The sequence below is a fragment of the Magnolia sinica genome, chromosome 15, assembly GCF_029962835.1.
Source record: "Magnolia sinica isolate HGM2019 chromosome 15, MsV1, whole genome shotgun sequence".
Classification (NCBI taxonomy): Eukaryota; Viridiplantae; Streptophyta; class Magnoliopsida; order Magnoliales; family Magnoliaceae; genus Magnolia; species Magnolia sinica.
The window spans coordinates 55818755-55843691 of NC_080587.1; the positions used below are offsets into that span (position 1 = coordinate 55818755).

At 39.5% G+C, this 24937-nt stretch overlaps 1 protein-coding gene across 2 annotated transcripts; it reads right to left on the minus strand.

The window, feature by feature from the left end:
• Positions 1-1089: 1089 nt before the first annotated feature.
• On the minus strand, positions 1090-22754 carry LOC131228097 (aluminum-activated malate transporter 9-like). 2 transcript variants are annotated; one of them, XM_058223929.1, is made up of 6 exons: positions 22292-22754; positions 19626-19763; positions 19254-19313; positions 19015-19151; positions 18770-18916; positions 1090-2666 (listed from the first exon to the last, which is right to left on the minus strand). In XM_058223929.1, the coding sequence occupies exons 1-6, from the start codon at positions 22656-22658 to the stop codon at positions 1968-1970; spliced, it is 1548 nt and encodes a 515-aa protein (XP_058079912.1). In that variant the 5' UTR covers positions 22659-22754; the 3' UTR covers positions 1090-1967. The 2 variants fall into 2 exon arrangements, with proteins under 2 accessions (XP_058079912.1, XP_058079911.1); XM_058223928.1 differs by having other exon boundaries at positions 19254-19523; positions 22292-22748.
• Between the last annotated feature and the right edge of the window lie 2183 nt (positions 22755-24937).

Below are 24937 nucleotides of genomic sequence, written 5' to 3' on the forward strand. Positions count from 1 at the left end.
AATCATCCACTAACATGCAGAACTAGATTGTCAATCATCCACTAACACGTAGTAGGCAAAAACACTCCAAATCTTTGAAAATATTTTTATCCACTTACTGGTACTCGTGTAATGCTATATGTCCATTCCTACTGGCTTTCTCATAACATTGCGAGGACACTCGCTAACATTATACACGTGTCGAATCAGCTTCCCACCAGCTTTCTCATAATAGCGAGGACACTTGCTAACATTATACACGTGTCAAATCAGCTACCTTTTGACTAGTGGGCCATCTCAACAAGGTTACACTCGTCAAAGACCACAAATCCACACCTATGGGATTCCTTTTTCATACAAGCATGGTGGCCGATGTCTAATAATGTAATTTTGAGTCACAGACATCCATAACACATGGTGGAGGCCACTTATTGAAGCTTCGAATCTTGCACAAATACTATTTTGTGGCGTGTCTAATGCGTTTCTATTTGGAGGTTTGCTAGAATACATCCCCGTGTATTGCAATTCAATGTTATTCCAAACCGTGAAGGGTTTTTCTGGGGCATACCCTGTCATGGTGGGGACCATTATATAAACGGTTTCAGTCACCAAGTCACGGAAAAAGACCGCAATCCATGGCTAAAGTCCCAATGCATGGTATTCCAATACATATAGTATGTATTCTAGCAAACCTCTCCTTACAGTTCCGTAGTAGTTTCACAATATAATTTAAAAGGACAGTTTCCATAAACCAAATCTCACAAGCAGACGGAATTGTGGGCCTTCTATCAGCCAAAAGTATTACCACACATGGACCATGATTCGGTGATCTAGATCGTCATTCCAAAAATGCTTTACTAGCACGTGCAAACCCATCGAATCTTTCTTAGGTCGAATGAGGTCACTGCTGTATTTCCCCACAATCATACATATCTATGGGCCATTGATCAAAGGTCTATAATCTCTCAATCTAAAAGATTTTTCAAAAGGAGTTCCCCAGCACAAAAAGGCCCATCGGATCAACGGTCTGAATAACCACAAAATGGTCACGCATGTATACTTCCTGATAAGCAAGATCCCATCATTCCTGAAGGGTATACAGCAGGCATATACAAGAAACATGAGAGGAATTACATTTTAATAAATGGACAATAGTTTCCCTGGTACAGCCCAAGATCCAAACTGTCGGTCCGATAAAACCTAATGTGGGCTGGTGACTCATCAGAAATCACCAAGAAATCCACATCCCAACCTTCAGATACTTGCCTTCCATCTATTTTGAACCTGGGGTGTATTTTGTTCTGTTAACCATCTATTTATAAGCCACACGATATCAAAGGGTTGGGATCATGCAATCTAGAAACGTTTCCTTAGGGTCTTCCCATCTACAATGAGGGCCATCATATCCAACCGTTTGGTTCAATAGACCATAGGCCCCACATTACCTTAGGAAGCAAAATAAAAAAATAATTGCCAGAGAGCAGAATCATGTCATTCAACTCATGTAATGAAATGATAAATACATGCACTAGAACTCTTCCATTTACCTCTTTTGCAGCAATCAGTAGAATTCCACCCTCAGCAGATAGCAGCCATCCTCCCAGCCACCAAACGATGAGAATTACAGGCTGATGCACCCCTGCCAGTACCCATCAAGTTTGTATAAGCGTATATTGCATAACGCACTGCCAGACAGGATTTCATATCCTACCACTTCTGTAGAAAAATGGATCCAGTGCGCACCTAGATCCGGCCATCCAAAGACCATGCAGGAATCCCAGCATTTTTCAATTAGGATTTCAAAGCCCCATTTCCAGATGTGCTGGAATCCCCACCCAGTCCTTTTGGGTGGTGTAAGTACGTGCAGTTTGATTCTCAGTGAGCGTTGAAGTCAGGCCCATGCATGACCCCCATATGCTTGGCTCGCCAATTATTCCATTCAAATTCCTCATATGCGACCAACGATCTGGATCCTGCAATCTTCGCTTTCAATCTTTGAATCTCAAGTACCGACTCAATCTGGTCCAAAATCCAACCGTCTCAGATGCCGGTTCCTCAACAGCCTCCTTAAATTTGGCCTTCTCACTCAACTCCTCAAAAGAATCAACAAGATTTTGAAGCCTTGCCACAAATTCAATCAAAAGCGAAGTGAATGTTGCCAAAGACAACGCACTTGCACTTTCGTAGGTTTTCGATTCGTCTTCAGTGGGCACCGGATATAAATGAAACGACCTCCTTGCAGGCCATGATATCTGTGTTTCGAGCGTTGCTTCTTCAGAAGAACCAACGGGAGGGTGGGAGGAGTAAACACCCATGTTGGAGTTGCGGACATCCCAGCTCTTCGACAGCGGAACTGATCCCAAATTGAGCACAGTTTCGCTTAAGGACTTCAGCCCAAGGCGTTGTTTGTTATCATCATCCATCATATTGAGAACGTCATTAGTGTTTTCGATTATCTCAGCCCGATTCCCAATCTCCCAGCTCTCTGAGTTGACAAGGAGATAAGATCGACGATCTATCTTCTTTTGTAGCTCTTCTGCTGCCTCATGGACCTGTAGGAGGATGTCTCCAGGACTCAATTTCTCCATAACCTTGACTTTGTTTCCCAGCTCCCGCAGAACTTTGGCGCCTTCATTGCCAACCCTCTGCATCTCACTGCTGAAAACGTGTCTCCTTTCAGCAGGAGCCTACAATATATTTTCAATTTTAGAGAAGTAAATAAGATGGATATAAGTAAATTCCAGACATTGTAACAGATAATATCAACCGCAAGACGAGCAACATACACTTGTATATAACTGTATGTGTTCTCTCACTTAAAATAACAAGACACATTCGTTTTGTGCAAGTTGGAACTCTAAGTTCCTCCAGCATTCGTCACCCTATGGAGCCCACATGCATAGTTGACTTGGATGACTAGAACTGTCTCTGTCCAGTTCCATTGTTGTTGGTACATGATCCAAAAATCACACCAAATGGATGATTCGGACAACTGATTAGTAACCTTCAAACAGATGGTTGAAGGGAGAAAAAAGAGTCAATGTCTATATTCAACTCCACTGATCGATGCTATGAATCATTTATTCATCAAGATTCTTACACCACAGCTCATCCAAACCAACTCCGCATGTGGACCCTAAGGTGTGATGCATGTCGGAGGAGCATCAGTCATGACTCAAATGCAAAATGGACTCGTATGGGTATGTTTTAGATACATGTACATAGACATGGGTGAAAGAGTAATGATCATTCCTGCCAATGACCGGTTGATATTGAATGGCTATAAGCAGATGGATATCCAATGCATATTGATACAGGAACCTATAACTCCCATGTCATTAATTGGGTTGCCCTTCCCACACTCAATATGCAGAAATATCATTTTAGAAAAAGGTAACTGAGAATATAAAATGCAGAAATATCATCATCATGATAGCCTTCTCCCAGCTATCTGGGGTTGGATTTGCGAATAATGTTCTCCCAGAATTCTCATGATCACTTGGGCTTGGCATAAGTTTCACAACCAGCTGCCCTCCTGACATCAATCCTCCTTTAACATGGATTGGGGACTGGCTGGTGCATCGCTACCAGCAGAATTTAATCAAATACTACAAAATTATTCGTCGAAAAAGATAAATCAATCAGTTCTGCAATACTAAAGAAAGATCAAGAAGTTCAGCTTGCTAGAATTACTGAGTTGAGCACTCACAAGATCTCTTAACAAACGAGTAAGAGCAATTAAGAAGGGCACCTCAGACCTGCATGTCATGGTTTCTGTTCTGAAGATGAAGGTATTTTAAAACCAATCACTCTTAGTTTGGAGAATATCATCATTTACCAACCTTGAATGTTCATTTCAGCTTACAGCTTCTCCATAAGCTACAAAAAGATAAGGAAGGCGGCAAAAAGTTGTTTCCAAGGTCAATAAATTTTTCTTCCTTGGTCTTTTTTGTGGTTAAAACTGGTGACTATGTTGTGTATTTGTGAGGACATTTGTCATTCTCCATTCATAATAGGTTGGTTGAACCTTTGTAACCCTTAAGAGGAGTTCTGGATTTTCCTTTCCACTTGTATCTTAGAGCTTTGATAAGCCCACATGCATGTACAGGTCAGCAAATGCACACACCACCACATATGCCAGTGTGGCAGACAGGTGATCCAACCCATCCATCATTTGACTACTAGTATGTAGATTCCATGTCCCATGAATCAGGCCCGTCCACTAGTCAGGTGGCCCACAAGGAACTGAACAAAATATATGGTTGTGAAAAATCAGGGAAAGTTTTCTAACCCATCAACTTTTTTCTAATATCATGGCATCATGGCACGCCTGCTGAGTGAACCACCTTTATATTTAAGTAGTGGCATCTACACAGGTCCACATGATGGGTGGCTTGGATATTTCATGCAGCGTTTCAAATGGTGAATGGCATATAGTATAGTGGTATAGTGTTCACCCCTCTAAAGCATAAGGCTTAAGCTACATAGGGTGTATCATAAACTAGATGGTACTTCCAGATTTTTAATTTAGGCTGTACTTGGTTGCGCAAAATATCATGAAATTTTATTATATTTATCACCAAATTAGTCTGATTATAATGAAATTTAATGACATTTGATGCAACCTAACACAGCCTAAAATAATAGGAAAATAGGCAAAGAACCAAAGACTAACTGTAAAGGTAAAGAAAGAACAACCGAATTAATTTGATATTATTACTTATTAGTGAAAAATAACTTGTTGTGTAAGCTACAAAGCATGTATACCATAGGGTATGTAGCATGTAGTGTATGCAAAATTAGCATGTAACATAGACTACACATGAGTTCCGCTATTTTTATGAGCTACGTGGCATTAAGGGTAAGCTACGCTGTGCAACACAATGTAAGCTACACGCTATATGGTGAAGCTATTTAAAACATTGATTTCCCAGGTGGCGTAATGCATTGGCATAGGCATTAGCTGACTAGTACACTCGCATGAGCTTAGCAAAGCACTGTATCATATTAGTCATGTGACCTTGATGAGTACGGCTTCTCCAAAACTCTTTACTTGACATTGAACCAGAGCACACAACCTAAGACCTTGAGTAATCAAAGCATCTATACTACCGGGAAACTTTGACCATCCATCAAGATACATGGCTTCATCTTGATGCAAGACGGGATAGCCTAAACTATAATGATGTGAAAGAATTAATAAACCGATTATTAGAGTATAACAAAATATAAATTATTACCAATCTATCATAAATCTAAAGAAATCAAGTAATCAACTATGCTCAAATTCAAGGCCACATCACAATCCCTAGAGAGTTTTGGGGGTGGTCGGGATGAGGTTTGGGAGAAAACAAAAGAAAAGAAAGAAAATTAAGAGGGGGAAGAAGAGAAAAGTGAAGAAAAAAGATACCTTGAAGAGAATAAAAAAAGAGAGAAGATAGTTTGAATCACTACATGACTTCACACCAAACTCCAATCACAAGAGGAATTTTGCTCCAAAACAAGGCAAGAAGAAAATTTCATTCAATAGCCAATAAAGCCCTAGGTTTCACACGTCTAAGCCTTATATGCTCTATTTGGGGTGTTTTTACAAAAAAGCTCTTAATACTATAAAATGTCCAAAACACCCATAATATCAACTAAATCATAAAATAAATCAAAATAATTGAACTAACTAAACAAATAACTAAAACTAATCTCCAATATGAGTCAACGATCAAGACGACCCAACAATCAAAATCGTCCAACGGTCAAGATGGCCCAACGTGCAAAATCCAACAGTCCGATAGATGTATCCAATGGATCCAACAATCCAATACTTTCAACTAAGTAGCCCACATGCATCTTCCCAATGTGGGGTCTTCAAAGATGCACAATCATGCATGTGAAGTCTTTAACGTGGCTAGGAACTCGAATTGGGTCCATTGGGCTCCATGTCATGATAACTTAGCCATAAAGAAACTAGGGCAGCTCTCTGCCTCTGATAAACTCTAAAAAGTTTGAGAAACTCTAAAAGGTGGTCAGATGTCCTCATCAACTCCCATCGGCTGAGAAGAGTTCACCTCTAGCAAAATAAAACTACGATAACGCTCTAGAAGATCTGAGTCTGGTCTCTGAAGCTCGGTTTCTGTAATCTACATACTGTCTGACTCTGGCTTGTTGTTCCACTTGATGAGATATTTCTAAAAACCTCAATATCTATTAAAAACCATTGGTAGGTATGGATGGTAAAGGAGGTAAAGGTTGGGAAGGTTGGTCGGGTAAGAGCCACAAGTCATGAGGCAAGTTGGGAGCACCACCATCTAGGCCAATGTGAGGGTCGGAAGAAAGGCCAGTGGGTGGAGTTGTTGGACCCTTAAAAGACACAAGATCTTCTACATTGCATGTTGAACTAATTCCCATGTTAGGTGGAAGATCTACAACATACGCATTGGAACCTAATCTTTTCAATATTTTACAAGGTCATGCACTACGGGCTTGTAATTTCTTCACGGCCCCTTACAGATATTGTTCTAGCCTTATTTAAACCATCACATAATCTCCTAATTATAATTCTTTAAACCAACGATGAGAGTCAACAAATATTTTGTACTTTTCATTGCTCACAGTAATTTGTTTCTTAATTTCAATATGCAAGTCATGAATATGTCGTGCAAATGCATCTGCAAACTCTGAAGGTCTATGGGAGACTAACATGGAAATGAGATTTATAGGCTTCCTAGGCTTGTAACCTTGCACTACCTCAAAAGGACTAATGTCTATCAACCTATTGACTGAACTATTATATGAAAACTCTGCAACTGGAAAAATTGTCTCCCAAGTCCTAATATGTTCGCCCACAAGACATCGTAATAGGTTACCTAAGCTTCAATTGACCACCTCCATTTGATCGTCAGTTTGAGGATGGTATGCTGATGAGAACTAAAGTCTCGTATCCATCATGTGTCAAAGTGTCTTCTAAAAATAACTCATGAATCTTACATCTCTATCAAACACAACGGCTTTTGGCAAACCAAGCAAGCGAACCACCTCTGCATGGAAAAGCTTGGTAATGTTGGTGGCATCAAACATTTTGAAACATGTGAGAAAATGGGCCATTTTCGAGAAACAATCCACCACCACAAAGATGGAATCGTGCTTTCTAATCGCCTTGGGTAGCCTAAGCACGAAATCCATACTAATACATTGCTATGGAGCGTGTGGCACTAGTAAGGGCCTATATAATCCAGTATTCTTCCTTTTTTGCTTTGCCAGTTGACAAGTAATACATTGCCCGATGATTTTGACCATGTCTCGCTTGAGGCTGAGCTAATAAAACATATCCTCGATAAGGGCAATAGTCTTGTCTCTATCAAAATGACTGGCTACTCCTCTGTCATTAAGCTCCCAAACTAGAAAATCCCGAAGGGAGTTGTAGGGAATGCAGAGTCTATCGTCTTTAAATAAAAACTCATCGATCAGGAAAACCCACAATCACTCCTCGATTGGTCATCCAAAAGTGGCATGTATGCTTTTCCAAAATCTGGGCACACATAATACTATCATTTCAATTGTTCAAACCTAATGACTTCTACGCTCATGGATTAGAGTAACACCACTCAACGACTAAGGGCATCGGCAAGTTTATTCTCAACCTTAGCCGTGTGTTTCAAACAAAGGTATGCTCTTAAAGAAACTCAACCCACTTGGCATGCCTTGGGTTTAATTTCTTTTGGGAGTTGAGGTACCGTATCGCAAGGCCTCGTGGTCAAAAAACAAGACGAACTCTTGTGGTAGTAGATAATGTCGCCAATGTCACAAAGATTAGACTGCCGCATAGAATTCCTTGTCATAGGTAAAATATCATCACTTCGCCTCATTCAACTTCTCACTAAAATTAGCAACGGGTGTCCCTCCTAGCTAAGTACTCCACATATGCCTACACCAAATGAGTCACACGCAACCTTGAAGATTTTAGAAATTTTAGGAAGGTGCGTGACAGGAGCCTCAATTATTTTTCCCTTGATCTCCTTGAACACCTTGGAGGCAACATTAGTCCATTTAAAGTCCCCATTTTTAATGCAGTCCGTGATGGGAGCCATAATGGAACTAAAGTTTCGAATGAACTGCTTATAAAAAGTAGCTAATCCATGGGAGCCACACGCTTTGTGAATGTTCTGCAGTTCAAGCCAACATACCATGGCATTGACTTTCTCGAGATCTGCAGACATGCCCTCAAATGAAACAATGAACCCTAAGAAGATAACTTAATCCGACATGAAAGAACACTTCTTCAGGTTGGCATGTAACTTCTTTGTCCTAACCACTCGTATAGCCTGTCCTTCATTTTGAAGGTTGTCTTCCATTCACGTCCTGGATGAATATGTATCCAATGATACCTGCTTTTGAGGTCAATCTTGGAAAATATCGTGGCACCGGCCATCATATCCAACATATCGTAAGACGCGGTCTAGGAAATCGATACTTGACCGTGATCTTGTTGATGACCCGACTGTTCACGCACATGCGCCAAGTGCCATCTTTCTTAGGCATGAGTGCTAGCACGACACATAAACTCAAACTCTCTTGAATGAACCTTTTTCTAAGAAGCTCATCCACTTGCTTCTTCAATTATGCATGCTCCGCGAGGTTCATTCAATAGTGAGGAATGTTTGGTAGAATCAACTTGGGGACAAGATCTATGGTATGCCGAATGTCCCACATGGGTGGAAGCTCATCCGGTAGGTCTTCAAGGAAAAAATCGCTAAACTCTTCCAATATCGGAATCAATTCAAGTGGCAACACTACACTAACCTCAGGTGTGATCTCTCTTGCCACGATGGCATACACCATCGAATCAACCTTAGTTTCCCTTTCAAACTCTTTGGCATCTATTATGTGAAGAGACTTTGGTTGGGACTTCCTCACATCTTTTGGATCACCCTTCTTGGCGTCCTCCTCCAGGGTGCTTTTGGGCGGAAGAGAATTTAGCTTTATCCTCTTACCTTCATGAATAAATGACCATGTATTCGAACGGCTGAATAGTATCACATGACGGTCATATAGCCAAGGTTTACCCAAAATGATGTGGCCTATGTCCATAGGCAAAACATCACACCATAGTGTGCCTTTGTAGGAGGCAAACTGAATGAGAATAAGACACCACTGAGAAATTAATATCAAGGACACATCAACCCATGCAACTCGATAGGGCTAAGGGTGAGAAACGGGTTTCAAACCCAAATGAGATAGTGCTAGCGGAGAACACGGTGGTGAAACTACCACTATTAATTATCATCTTACAGTTTTTGTCACCACACTTAAGTGTGGAAATTTGAATTCATGTACCAATTATCACTCTCTTTGGCCTAGGCTATGGCACATCTGACAACTGCAAGTGGCACGATCTCAACTCCTCCATCTTTGTCATGACTAGCACCAATTTTGAGTTGATATTCTTCTTTTTCGCAATCGCCCTAATCATTCGCATCCTCATCAAACTCGCCAATTACGAGGCTCTTATTTCACTCCTTCGTAGGGCAATGGTATGTGAAATGACCATATCCTTGCCAGTCTTGACCCCGGGTTTGCTCCTCCCCTCAAGTTGGTACTAGCTAGACCTTTATCCTTCACATCCCTAATGTTGGATTGAGTACCAATAGAGACTTTGGATTGACTACCAAAACTAGGCTTAGCTCCCTGGGGAGTGGTCTTGACATTGGATTCATGAGAATTGAATCAACTCACGAATTGCGGTTTCATATACCACTCAAGTTCTTACACCACTTAATAGGATGCTGATGTCGAGAGGAATGAACTCAAACTAAAGCTCGGATCGGATGCCCATTCTAAAACGGGAAAGGGTCACTAACGGGTCCTCAATGTTACAACGCATTATATATTCATCAAACTTAGCGATGTAATCAGACACAAGCATTGATCCCTGCCGAAGGGATTGCCACTGATCCAAAAGCTTTTGGCAGCAAGAGAGTGGAAGGTACTTTTCTTTCAAGATCTCTTTCATCTCAACCCACAACGAGACTGGGTCATCTCAGACCTCTCCACCTTCCGCTCAACATTCATCATAAATAACTTGGCTTAGCCCACCAACTTCATCCTGACGAACCTCACCCAATGGCGATCGGACATATTGTACGACTCAAAATATATGATCCATGTCTAAAAGCCAATCGAGGAAGGCCTTGGGGTCCAAGTGACCATCATAACTCTAGGCCTCAATCTTCACTCTTCATTACTTGCTCATTGGAATCGTGGTGGTCTTGATACTCTCCAATGGGTGGTTGGGTATAAACCTCACCACGGCCATGACCTCTCCCACGTCCTCTAACTTGGTTGCCTCCAACTTCAGCTCCTATTTGAGATTAGTCATCCTCCCCATTGTTGAGGTTTGCCTAGAGGGAAACTTCCAACTGGGTTATGTGAGTATTAGTCGTTGCCAGTTGGTTGTTAGTAGAGCTGGGCACGGGACGACTCGACTCACCTAATCCGACTTGTCCAACTCGTTCAGATCCGACTCAATCCGAACCAAATGGGTGAGTCGGTCCGAACCGAGTAGGCTTCACCCAATTCGAATTTAAACCGAGTCGGGTTAAAGTTATCCCGTAACTCGACCCAACCCGATCCGAAAGTCGATCTGTCAGACTCGACCCGATACTCAACTGGGGTTGTCAGATACTCTCTCTCTCTCTCTCTCTCTCTCTCTCTCTCTCTCTCTATATATATATATATATATATATATAGCCAAATGCTCAACTGCGCAGTAGTTCACACGAAACTCTTGCGAACTTTTTTAGAACACATCATACGTGATGTGACTCCAAAATTTGAATGGTCCACATGATGTGACACATCATGAAACCCCCCGAGCCCAATTTTTACTTCGATCAAAAACTTTGGTAGGCCATGAAAAATGAAAACAGTTTCATCCCTTGATTTGCATCTCTTTGCTATGGCCCACCAAAATTTTAGATCAGGGTGAAAATTCTTCCCTTGGGGTTTCATGGGATTCCGCATTACATGGACCATTCGGATTAGACACGCATCACACATGTGCAAAGGTGCGCATGAGTATAGGTGCGCAGGTGAGCATGACTCTCTCTCTCTCTCTCTCTCTCTCTCTCTCTCTCTCTCTCTCTCTCTCTCTATATATATATATATATATAAACCTAATTTGTTCGTCTCTACCCTACCCGCCACGTGCCCCAATCCGAAAAAACCCAACCCGGCAACCCCTTCGGTCCTTCCCGTCCGACACCCATCAGCCAGCAACCCTCCGAGCTCCAGCCTTCTCCTCCTCCTCTCTCTCTCTCTCTCTCTCTCTCTCTCTCTCCCGTTCGGTAGGCGGCAGCCAGTGGCCCATTAGGTGCGTTCTGATTTTTTTTAAGTTTTTTTTTATTATTATTAATGTTAATAGGAGGTTTAACGGTAGATTAGATGTTTCTATTCCCACTGTTTCTTTAGAGTGGCCCATCTGAGTCGTGCATCCGCCTCATTCTAAGGACCACATTCCCTTGTTGATCAAGGGAAATGGATGGATTTGTGGAGGGTTCCACAATCTAGCAAGATGGGGCCCCTGCAAGGTTTCAATGGTGGTGAGGCTCACTGCCCACAAGTATCGAATCAAGCTGATTTATGTATTTTATCCCCTCTGTCCATCCATTTTATAACCCAGCCCGATGACCCAATCCGAATCGGTGCCAACTCGATCCGACTCTGTATTTCTGACCGGGTCAGACTCGGTTCGGATCAGCCCAGACCCGGACTCAAATTGAGTCAGGCATGCTGGACTCAGTACCGAGTCAGATCAAGTTCGGGTCAGGCCTATTTCAAAACCTGATCGAGTCAGGTTGGACCTAACTCGGTCCGACTCGATGCCCACCTCTAGTTGTTGGTGGTCCTACGTTGGGCCTCAAGGGCCACAAGATGGCTATTCATGGCATCGATAGCCTCGGTAAGTTGTTCTAAACTTATGGTGGGGTGTAGACCAAAACCACAACCAGTACAAGTGAGCATTAACTGGGGATCTAATGAGGAACTTAAGAACTAATACTCGATATACAATATGATGAGAATGGAGAGATTGCTAATCCTAAACAAGGCAATATGAAAACCTACCCTAAATGCAATATGAAAACCCTATGCTAATTTGAGGACCACACAAACCTTATGCTAAACCCTAATCTTTGATACCAACATTTGAAGCAGGATGAATAGCCTAAACTATAATGGTACGAATGAATTAATCAACGGATTATTAGAGTAAATCAAAATATAAAATATTGCCAATATATCACAAATCTAAGGAAATCAAGTAATCAATTATGCTCAAATTCAAGGCCACATCACAATCCCGTAGATGGATCTTAAGATTATCGATCAGAAACGGCCCTATGGAAGGTAGAACTTCCATCAAGCATGGGATTCAATCTAAATCTAAAGATTCACTTGCACTTTGTTAGGGTTTGAAAGAATTAGGGTTTGGAGATTTAAGACTTACAAAATTTGGGAGATTAGGATTTGGAATTCTAGGTTTACGGAATTTGGGAGATTCGGGATTGGAACTCTAGGTTCTAGGGTTAGGGTTTTAGGTTTTAGGTTTAGGGTTATGGGATTTTAAAGGGGAAGGATCAATGACCAAAAAGAGAGAAAGAAGGGGAATGAGGATGTCCGTACGGACGGCTGTAAAATTGTGTCCGTATAGTTATACGGAGATTGTACAGACATGGGGGGTGGTCCGTACGATTGTACGGTTGGGTAGGGTTTAGGTCTAGAGGGTTTTGGATATGGTGGAGATGGAATTTGAGAGGAAACAAAAGAAAAGAAAGAAAATAAAGAGAGAGAGAGAGAGAGAGAGAGAGAGAGAAGTAGAAGAGAAATGTGAAGAAAAAATAGATAGGGAAGAAGAGAAAAGTGAAAAAAATAAAATACCTTAAAGAGAAGAAAACAAAAGAAAGAGAAGATAGTTTGAATCCCACCATGGCTTCACACCAAACTCCAATCACAAGAAGAATTTTGCTCCAAAACGAAGTAAGAAGAAAATTTCAATCAATAGCCAATAATGCCATATGCTTCACATGTCAAAGCCTTATATGCTATTTGGGGTATTTTTACAAAAGCACCCTTAATACTATAAAATGTCCAAAACATCCCTAATATAAACTAAATCATAAAATGAAGCAAAATAACCAAACTAACTAAACAAAATAATTGAAACTAGTGTCCAATAGGAGTCCACAATCAAGACGACCCAACAATCAAAATGGTCCAACGGTCAAGATGACCCATCGTGCAAAATCCGACGGTCTGATGCGAAATCCAATGGTCCAATAGACGTATTCAATCGATCCAATAGTCCAATACTCTCAATAAGCAACCCACATACATCTTCCCAATGTGGGGTCTTCAAAGATGCACAATCATGCATATGGGCTCTTTAACGTGGCTAGGAACTCGAATTGGATAACTGGGCTCCATGTAATGATCACCTAACCATAAAGAAACTAGGGCAGCTCTCCTCCTCTAATAAACTCTAAAAGGTGCTCAGATGTCCACATCACATCTATTCCTATATTCTCTTCTTTGGAGATCATATGCTATTAACGCTTGCTTTTACAACCACAAGTTCTTAGGAGAGTTCTCTCAATATGCAAAAATATCTAAAATGAAACTATGGTAGAAAAATAAAAAATAAAAATAAAATAAAAAAATAAAAAGACATGACTTTTATAAGAACAATTTGAGGGGGCATTAGGAGCTATAGCAAACCTCGCTTTGGAAAGTTTTAAAAGATTTTGGGAGTAGTTACTTGCCAACAAAAGTATTATTCCATGCCCAGGTAGAGATCATACGGTGCTGTTTGGGATTCTAGTTTGTCCAAATGGAGCCCATATTCAATGTTCCAAGCCATTGACATGATGCGCTCACCCTAGACGGACCATGCACCAGAGGTCTCCAAAGAAAGATCCTCTTTATAGAATATTCGGCCTTTTCTTAGTCTAATGTGATCCATTGGTGTACTTTTCTTTCTTAACATCTATTTTTGGCCATCTATTTAAGACTTCCAATTTTTCATTTTAAAACTTATCGGTGCAAGACCCATCAACAGTAGGGCCTAAAGTACCAATGGTTTGGAATCTGGATCACTGAACCATGAGGCCAACTTAATGCAACTAGGTCAAGGAAGAGACTAATTGCAATAAAATCCAACGTATCGGATTGAAGTTTGAATCACAATAGAGAAACAAGAGAAATACCATTCAATTGTCTTATTCCATAGGCCTAAGCCTTATTTATAATGAGTGCTTACAATCTTCAACATAATCCATGGAATCTAAAAATAGGATTCTTAGCAAGACAGGATCTCCAAAATATGAAAAATAAAACCTTTAAAGCTTGCTAATGTTCCCTCTTCTCATGAAATTATGCTATTGTCCTCTATTGAGGTGGCAAGCCTGTCTTAGATCTCCCTGACCCAAGGTGTAGATTTCTCTTCCTGACCTGGGGTATGGGTTCTTTTTATCACTCTCCTGACTTGAGATGTGCGCTTATTTTCTTTCGTGTTTTCCCCTAACCCAAGTTGTGAACATTTTTTTCTTTATTTTTCCCCAACCCGAGGTGTGGGCTTTTCTCTCTTCCCGTTGCCTTATTTATTCCATTGCACCCTTTGTTGTAATTTTCGAGGCCTTTGGCCCCCTGGTTGGTAATAGAAATTTTCTTACCTTCCAAAAATAATAATAATAAAATAAAATAATTATATATAGCCACATCATACAAGGATCCTTTAATAATTTATGTTCTTGTTAACTTTCTTGAATGTAGAATCATATTGGAAAAGCGGCATTTGTTTTTGCAAACTGACAAAAAAAGATATTTTGATTTCTAATCATCATTCCACAATACATAGTAGTCAATATGATCATAACCATCCATAAAGACATTCCAAAAAAGTCATACATCAATTTGGTGTTTCAACCAATTAAGAAGTAAGAAATCATTAAAAGAAAAAGAAAAAAAGAAAAAAAAAAAAAAAAGCTCTACGATTTAACGTTAAAGAGTATATATTATTTATTCTCTTAGAAAGAACAAAATAAAATAATTTACCTTTTCTAAACAATTCTTCTTTTTTTTTTTAAAGATTCTTTCTAAATGATTCTTAAAGCCCCAACCAATTTAAAAACATAGAATGGACGCCTAGTGAAGCTTAAAATAGAAGAGATCAAGTATAATTTGAATCATAAATCGGGATTGAATCATAAACCATAGGAATCAAATCATAAAATCATAGGATTCACATATAAAAAGGGATTCAAAGGTGGGATTTAAATAGTTTTTCTTAAGATTAGACTCAAATCATAAATAGTAGGATTTCAACAACTTTGTTACCAGGTTTGATATAACTACAAGTTAATGGGTCAAAAATTTCATCATAAAACTAAATATGAAGATCATGTTAGATGATTATGACGTTACAAATGTATCCATATCATGAATTTTCCGAGATGGAGAGCCATATCCCCTGTTCTCATATCGATCTCTAGTCCGGGTTTATAATAAGGAAAGACCTCGTAATATTGATCTCTTCCAAAATTTAGAAACTTGTCAACTGGACATCACTACAACAGGACAAAAGCCTCACTCTCAACTTGAAGATAATCAAAAGACAGACAAACTAACAAAGCCAAGGAGTTTATCAAAATTGCAATACAATTTGATATTGTATTCCCCACCTATAAATTGCTGGAAAATGAATCTTTTCCTCCTTGTAGAAATTTCTAAAGCATCACATCTAGCTACCACATCATGGTTCAAGATAAGAGGATAACTTTCATACTCTGGCAGAATGTGACAGACGATACGTGGGCACTCAGTAATTACTTACAAATTGCATACATCACATACAAGTACTTCTAAACAGTGTGAATATGGTCCCACTTGCATGAACAAAAAATTATGCTTATCTCATTGTCTGACTATCAGATTGGTGAACATTTATTGGACGATTAAAAAAACAAAAACCCAATGGTCCTATTTCAACAAAAAAGAATCCACAAATCAGATGTTAGGATTGTTCCACCAAACTGATTATGGGACACTGACTTGAGCAGCAACAGGCAATGTTGTCGAATCGCATATGCAATCATGTGCGATCGCATATGCTTATGCGCATATGCGATTGCAGCGATCACACAATCGCATATGCAGCCACATATTTTTTTTCAATATATATAGGGAAACTTTCAAAAAATGTAAAAATAATAATAATAAGAAGAAAGTACGGGAAACTTTTCTAAGTTGAAAGATAACTAATTTTACATATTTAAAATACATTTGAGAGAGAAAAATCAATTAAACAATGAATTAAATATCAAGTAACATTCAACAATATAGATAACAAGAAGTAACAATAAAATCAACAAGCTATTTATTTATTATTCTAAAAAATCAACAAGCTATCTTCCTTGAAACTTAAAAGTGCTTGAATCTTGATCTTCCAACTTCCAAGAGAGAGGCAATGTAGAGAGAGAGAGAGAGAGAGAGAGAGAGAGAGAGAGACCATTTGTAATTAAGAAATGTAAGAGAAGAAGAGAGTAAGAGAGTTTTGGAGTGAGAATATAGCAAATGGATGAGTTTTGGAAGCCTTTTTATAGGCAAAATGTTGTTTTTTTTTTTTTTGCAAAAAAAAAAATAATAATAATGTGTCATGGCCAATATACGATCGCATACATTGCATATGCAATCGCATATTTTCGCATATGCCACATATGCGATCGCATATGTGCCATGATCGCATATGCGATTTGCATATGGATATGCACATATGCGGTCGCATATGACAACACTAGCAACGGATGCCACAATTTAGTTGGTTTAATTGCCTTAACGTATGCCATGTTTACAAATTCTAAGTGCCTGTGTATCAAGCATCATACACTAGAAAGAAGCGTATACAAGATATGCAAACCTATGGTCAAACAAAACGCGCGCGCGCATATATATAGCCCAACCAATTTTCGTCCTACAAGGTAATCCATCATTGTCGATGGATATGCAAAACTCTCTTCAATGGAATGAGAGTGAGATGAGGATCACTTGACCTAGAAAATAACAAAATGAAAAATAAAAGTGTGAAAAGAAAAAATTGTCCTCCATCTAGCTTTGGGTTGATCAATGACATGAGTGAAACTGGAAAATGTTTTGGGATGGCTTCATTGAGAGCCAACTAGCTAGAGAGAGAGAGATGACCTTTCCAACAGTTAAGCAAGCATGAAGTTAGTGGGGGTGGCTAACAGTGAAGTGTGAACTGACAGTGTTGTGTACTAACAAGCTAACAGAAAGGAAAAAAAAAAAAGCAAGCATGAAGTTACTGGCGTGAGGGCTTGAGGAGATTTTATTCAAAAGCAAGGGTTTAGTATGTGCACGGAAGCTTGGTAGAGCAAGCATGAGATAAGAAATTTTGACAGCCTGGGTAAATTTTGACTTCCAATTTTTTTATTGGAAGTCAAAAGGCACACTCAAATTTATATGGAAAGTGTTAATGTGGATGAGGGCGATTTAGTCATTACAAGAAAAACAAAAGAAAATCATCCACATAGGGTGCGGTAACCTTTACAAGAATGAACGTTTCACCAAGTTGAGGGAGTGAAAGAAAAAAAAAAAAAAAAAAAGACATTGGAGGTGGCTTGGGTAAGTAACAAAGAGTAATGACTCCTAAGCCCCAATTCAGTTCCTACCAACTATTGAAAGGGATAAATGTGAAAATCATCATCATCTAAACATTATCCCAGTTAATTGAGGATTGGCTACATGAATCCTATTTTTCCATTCCACTCCATAAAGGGCCATAACTTCAGTTTAACCAAAGGTCATCAAGTCTTTTCTTACCACCTCCACCCATCTTTTTGGGCCTTACCCTCGCACCCTTTAAGAGCCTTCAACTTGTACTGACTCACTCCTAACCGGCACAATTCTTGGTCTCCATTGCACATGACCAAACCATCTAAGTCTACTTTCCCTCATCTTATAACCTATTGGTACTACTCATAAGTTCCCCCGAATGCATTCATTTCTAATTCTATCTTTCATCGTCTTTCCACTCATCCATCACCACATCCTCATTTCAGCTAAACTCATCCGTTGAAATGTTGTTCTTTAACTGCCCAACACTGTCCATAACGCATGGCTGATCTTATAGCTATCCTATAAAATTTTTCCTTTCAATTTGAGTGGTACACAATGATCACATAAATAAACTCCAAAGGCACATCTCCATTTCTTCCACCTCACTTCAATTCTATGAGAAACATCCTTCTAAATCTCTTTGCTCTCACGAATTATTGACCCAAGATAGCAAAAGCGATCTTTTGAAACTTCTTGGTAAGCAATCTTAACTAATTCCTCATTTACAGGCCTATTATTATTAAAATTGCACTCCATATACTCTTTTTTAGTAAGAAAAATTTTAAATCCTTTAGATTCCAAAGCACCCCTCCATAAATTTTAACCAAAGACTGCTTCATAACCATCACCATGACCAATATGGTTCAAGAGAAGGAGCCCTTAGCAAAACATATGGAAGAGCACTTCCACCCTTTCTACAACGAAAACTTTTGTGAAATATATTGCTAGAAAGTGGAGACATTCTGTTAAAAAACTTGCTAAAGGAGGTGTAGTTACCTGTATCTCTGAAATGGAAGTGTAAGCAAAAGCTTGCATAATATATATTGAATAATAACAGACAGTTTCCAACAAGAAAGGATGGTATTAAAATACTAGTTTAAAGACAAGCAGATACCTGTATCTCTGAAAGTATGCACCCATGCAATGCCATGACCATAAATGCACAATGCCTCAGTGCACCGCTTACTTTAACGTAATTCTTCCAAGGATATCTTAACATCTTAAATCGGCCATGCGGTGGCTCCCATATAGCAAAACCTTGCTGTTCATATAGCAGTTAGTTAAATTGAGCAATCTTCTGTTGCTTAACAAACTGATGTGGATAGTACAGTAGTGATTTAAAAAAGAACAAAATCATACCAAAGTATCCTCTTGGCTTGTAGATTCTACAGCAGACCTGTAGCCGCTGTAGAGAGGATCATCCGAAGCTTGGTACGTAAGAATCTTCGAAGGGACCCTCTCATATTCGATGCATTGAAGGTATCCATTAACACAGCCTTTAAAAAAGAGTAAAGACAAAACAGTTGAGATGATCTACTCAAGCATCAGATCACAGTTTAAAAAAGAGCAAGAAAAAAGCTGAAAGATCCATTTACCACCTTCCAATGAGTTGGCAACGCCCATGAAATTTTTCACCACTAAATTGTGCAGATCCTCGCCTGCCCAAATGGGGTAGATCAATACATTCACACCCAAAGAAATAGCAGCACCAATAGCTATGAGCAAGAAACGAGTTACTGCCGTTTCGATAAACTCCCTTGTCCGATACCCGGACACCATAATGAAACAGAAAGTCAGCAAGAAAACACGGAACCCATATTCGTATGGCTTCATCGTTGGGTACAGTTTAGCGAAAGTCGCGCAAAATCCTAACACCACAGGGATTATGGTTATGGATAATAAAAACAATATTTTTCAGAATTTTAGAAAATAAAATAAACAGAATAGATAACTACTAAAAGATAACAAACCTACGACAAAGATGCTGACAATAATCATAACTTCCTCGTATTTTCCAGCCAAAATGGATAATTCTGCAACACCAAGAGCAAGCCCACCTGCCGATAATGTCCCTAATCCCCGATTAAATCCTTTGCTAAAAGTCGCTCCTGCAGGTAAAATGGCCAAAATGGGTTAAAAGCCTCCAAAAATCGACATTACATAACAGTTGGACTGGTTTCGGCCAGAACCAGTCAGTCACATAGAAACCCATTTTATGCAAGGAACCATTCAAAACATCCAGTTCAAATACTCCACCCATCTGATTTGCATATTTTGCCCATTTGGACAGACCGGTTCTAAAATTTGAAATGAGCATATTTTGCCCATTTGGACAGACCAGTTCAAAAGTTTGAAGGTAAAATTTGAAATGAGTTGGATGGGGTTCAAACCTGCAACCAACTTCTTATCAACTAAACATAGTATTGACTGTGCTACATGTATCTAGCTTCTTAACTCCTGTCATTTCTGTATTTCTACATGTTAGGGATGGGGTTCAAACCTGCTACCAACTTCTTATCAACTAAACATAGTATTGACTGTGCTACATGTATCTAGCTTCTTAACTCCTGTCATTTCTGTATTTCTACATGTTAGGGATCAAACCAGTCAGGCCACTGGTTGGCCCTGTTTGGACCGAACCATCGACAGGAATGGATCAAGGTCCAGTCCAGGATTTAATGAAACATTGACTATGACTAATGTCTCAAAACCCAGACCCTACCTTTTTATTGTAGGTAGTTTGGTCCAACCAGTCAGACCCACTTGGGTAAATCTGCTTTAATTAAAATAATGAAAACAGAGGGAATCAACAGCTTTCATGCTGTTAGCCTAATAGTTAGATTGCTTGGTTTTTATGTAGAGGTTGTGGGTTTGAGATTTGACAGATACAGTAACATCATCTTTCACAAAGGAATTCTCCACATAACATACCGGTTTTCTGGTTATTTGGACCATTTGGTGGCCAGTTCTGGTCCAAACCAGCCCAAACTCCCAGTCTAGTCCTGGTTTTATAACATTCATTATAACCATATTCACAAAGTTCCTATCTGGTAAAAAGTTCAGCAAGGCACTTACTCATGACTAAAAATAAAAGGAAAAGATCAATAAATAAAAAAAGATATATCCTTCTTACTCACGACTTGATTTTGAGTGCACAAAAATGCTCCAAAAAGAGACAATAGCATGCAGAGTCAGGGTGCCTTCTTCACTATTTCTTAAATGGTTGTGACTCATTCAATGTACACGTGAAAAACATAGACATCAATCAAGACCTTAAATAGGGCTGTCAATGAGTATCCGGACTCGCCGGTACCCAATGAACCCGACCCGACTTTAATGGGTCCAAGTCTCATTTATTAGACCCATTAAGAAATCAATGAGGATTCAGGTCTCACCTTTTGGACCCAGTTAAAATTTGGGTCTAGTCGGGTTCGGGTCAGGTCCATGTGACCCGGTTAAATATGGATTTGGTTGGGCCTAGTCGGGTTCGGGTCAGGTCCATGTGACCCGGTTAAATATGGATTTGGTTGGGCCTAGTCGCGTCTTGGTAGTTCTAATAGTAAAATTATATATATTTAATAATCATTGAGTATTCTACTAAAAGAAATGAGTTTTCCCATGCCACACACCTAAGAGAGTCCATTTACAAACGATTTATCTCAAAGTGACACATAACTGCACAATCTAATTCATCCATCGTGTAGGCCCAACCATGTAAAGGCTCTTCATTTTCCCAAACCAAATTCAAAAACTCTATCAACGACTAATGGGTACCCGATGTGTACACGAACCCGATTGGACCCGGACCCAGTAAGACCCAAACCTGGTTAGCGCAGGTATGGGTACTATAGGACTGACCCCCTCACAGCCCTACCATTCAAAGTCCCGGCCCATGGTGGATGAAGCATATCCATAAAACCATCCTTACCAAATGATCCTAACCACCCGAAAATGGAAGTTAACAAGAAAATGGTCACAACACTAAATTCAATGGGCAATATTAGATGCTTAATCAATAATGGGGCCCATGATGTGGACAAATTCAGATTGATTTACAATAGGAAACAAAACATAACAATTTTTCCTAACATTCATAATGAGGAAGTAGCCCTAAATTTGCAATCGAGATCCTACCAAGTCCCAACTTGAAAGTAACAAAATGGTTCAAGATGCACATGGATCGGATGATCCTAGCCATTCCACAGTAGCCTTCAAAGCCATGGTAGTGAAGAAGAACTGTTAATGGTCAACATCATGTCCCAGAGAATGAAGAAAAACGATGCCTAAATCATTTGATAAATTCGATTTTTGAGCCGCAGGTGATCCACATCTAGCGCCGCTCTATGAACGGTCCCGATTGACACATCACCCTGCCACACATCACACACGTACAGTAGCAAGATGGCTCCGCCATGTTTCAGCTCCATGGTATCATCTCCCTTGTCACAATCCAGAGGCCCAACCCCGAAAAATGTATACTATCAAACAAAACTAAAGTTTGGGCAGTTTCCATTTTATCACAATTCAATTCAATAACGCATCCAAACACTATTTAATAACTAAATAATTCTCAACTCATTAACTAAAAAACTCAATTCTTGAAAAATCAAAATGAATTTTCCACTCTGTTACTTACCGATGCTGAATTCGAAGACGACGACAACAGTAAGGATGGCCCACACCGAATAACGGCCGAGATCCTTGAAGGGCTCTTTCAGGAAGATGAGAAGAGATATAATAACGAGGGCCAACCCCATCTTGGCAGAGAAGATGAACTTCCGTGGATCCGACCGTCCAAACTCCCACGCTTTGACCACAGTCTCGATAGACCGGTTCCACGATCGGGCGGCCCAATCGCTGAACCGACGGAAGCACGACCACTTCGACCTGGAGTAATCATCGTCGTCGAATAAAAAATCGGCGCCGATCCCTTTCTGAGAGAGGAGCCTCTCTTTGCTCTTCTCGGCGAAGTTGTATCGGAACGATCCGACCTTTGGCACCATCGCTCGCGTTATTCGGATTGCGGTTGCGGAAGGGAAACGGGAGATATTGGTTTCTGGTTTTTATGGTTTCTGGCTTTTATAGTGAGATATCGGAATTGAATTATTGTTTAGTGTTTAGACCCCAATTTTTTAATAAACCATACAACTCTTGGGAAAGAGACGGAAGAGACAAACAAATTTGATAATAAATAAGATTATTGTAAACGCCTACCCTTACCTTATTGCAATTAACCTCCTCGTGGTGGGACGCTGATTTCCTGCTAAAGCCTTTCGCACGAGGTTCCTGCCCAAGGATGCTGGGTGGGGCCCACTATAATGTATTTGAGAAATTCATTCCGTCCATCCGTTTTTCGAGCTCATTTTAGAATGTTTTACAAAAAATGAGGTGGATAAAAAACTCAAATGGATCACACGAAAGGGAAATGTGGGGAAAGAATTTACTACCGTTGAAAGCTTCCTAGGCTCCACCATGATGTTTAGATGCTATCCAAACCGTTTATAAGGTCATTCCCAATGGGATGAAGTGAAAACATAAAATAGATAGCCTAATACAAAACTTTCATAGCCATAAGAATACTTCAATGGTGCTCACTGAATGCCCACTATTCCTATAGTGTGGCTCACTTGAGTGTTGGATACACCTAATTTTTTTGTCACACATCCTAAAATAAGCTAACAAAATGGATAGACGAGGTGGATTTCTCTCAAACATCTCGGTGGGCCCCACTCAGCATCCTTGCGCGGGACCTTTCCGAAGCTTTGCTGGAAATCCGCGCCCCTCTTCGAAGGGTTCGGGTGGTGTGCCACACAGCACCAAGGTCGGTTGTGAGTTGATGTCACCAAGTTCTGTGGCCCCACCCTGGTGCATGTGCACTGCCGGTCCATTTTGTGAGATCATTTGATGGCATGGCAAAAAATGAGACAAATGCAAAGCTTAGATGGTCCACGCCATATAAAGAGGGGAGACAATGATGGCCACCTTGAAACCTTCCTAAGATCCACTGTGATGTTTATTTTCCATCCAACCTTTTCATAAAGTCACATGGACTTCTTAGCCTCGTAGAAGTTTTCAATGGCAAGCATTCAATCCCCATTAAATTGCTTTGATTTTTGGTCCATGTTGTAAAATGAAATTGGAAAATAGATCGACACAGCGATATACCACATATGTCATGAGGGACCCACATAACTTGATGTCATCAACATGCTACAGAGGTCAATGGTGTGTGGCACACCAAGCAATTTGCTTTTACTTCTATCATGCTCATTTTGTGATTTCACCGATTTCCTTAATAAAATAAAGGAAATGCATAATGATTACAAATTATGTATTTTCTAACACTAGTTGCATTCAATGGCCAATTCTACATTTAGTTTAGCTTAATAATGACTTTTTTGTCTTAATAATGACTTTTTTTTACGTTGCTTTAATGTTAAAGTATCATCAAAATATATGTTATTTTAAAATTTTCATAATAATTATATGAAAAGCACAATTAATTGTATATTCTTTTACTTGTTTCTTGTGCTTGGCTGACAATTCTCATATTTGATTTAGTAATAGTAAAATCACAATGATGACACATTTTCTTATATTATTGGGGAAATGAAAGAAACAAACATGATGGATTACAAGACTTCGTTTTACATGCATGAGGCAGCATTGCAACTTAAGTTCTCGATCAACCCAACCTTAGTTCCGGTCCGTTTGTGTGAGTTGTTAAGGTTTGCTGGTCATGTTTGGGTTGGAAAATTGCAACTCAATTTGAAATTGGTTGGGTTATGGTTGGGTTAAGTTAGGATTCTTAGTTTTAACTAAATGAGTGAATCTTTTCCTAAGTGATCTTGTTTTGTGGTTATAGGTTGGGGGAGTTCCAGGCTTTTCCAAAAGTTAAGGATGTTGTAGGACAAAATGAAGGTTTGAAAAAAAAAAATTGTCAAAGATGAAATTGCATGGAATATTCTACCACGATGAATGGGGAAGCTTGACAAAGCTATAAAATTATGGCTAAATAGAGAGAGGTGATTAGGACCAATTAGAAATTCTACAAAAAAAATCACAAATTGACTACTTAAATAACTTACCAATTGAAACAAGGAAAATTAACACCAAGGCTTCCAAGCCAAAGTCGATCCAATCATATAGACTACAAAAGATGTCTTAATTTTACAATTAGTCTATAAAGATAGTGAGTTGGTATATGCCTACAATATAAGTACTTCAACAATTTACCAATTGAAACAAGGCAAATTAATACCAAGGCTTCCATGCCAAAGTG

Excerpts from the sequence above, each read along its gene's own strand:
- LOC131228097 (XM_058223928.1), bottom strand. The coding sequence starts at position 22,658 with ATGGTGCCAAAGGTCGGATCGTTCCGATACAACTTCGCCGAGAAGAGC. Across the intron at positions 19,764-22,291 it reads CGTCTTCGAATTCAGCATCG|GAGCGACTTTTAGCAAAGGA; the intron begins GTAAGTAACAGA and ends TTTTACCTGCAG. Across the intron at positions 18,917-19,014 it reads CAAGCCAAGAGGATACTTTG|CAAGGTTTTGCTATATGGGA; the intron begins GTATGATTTTGT and ends CTATATGAACAG.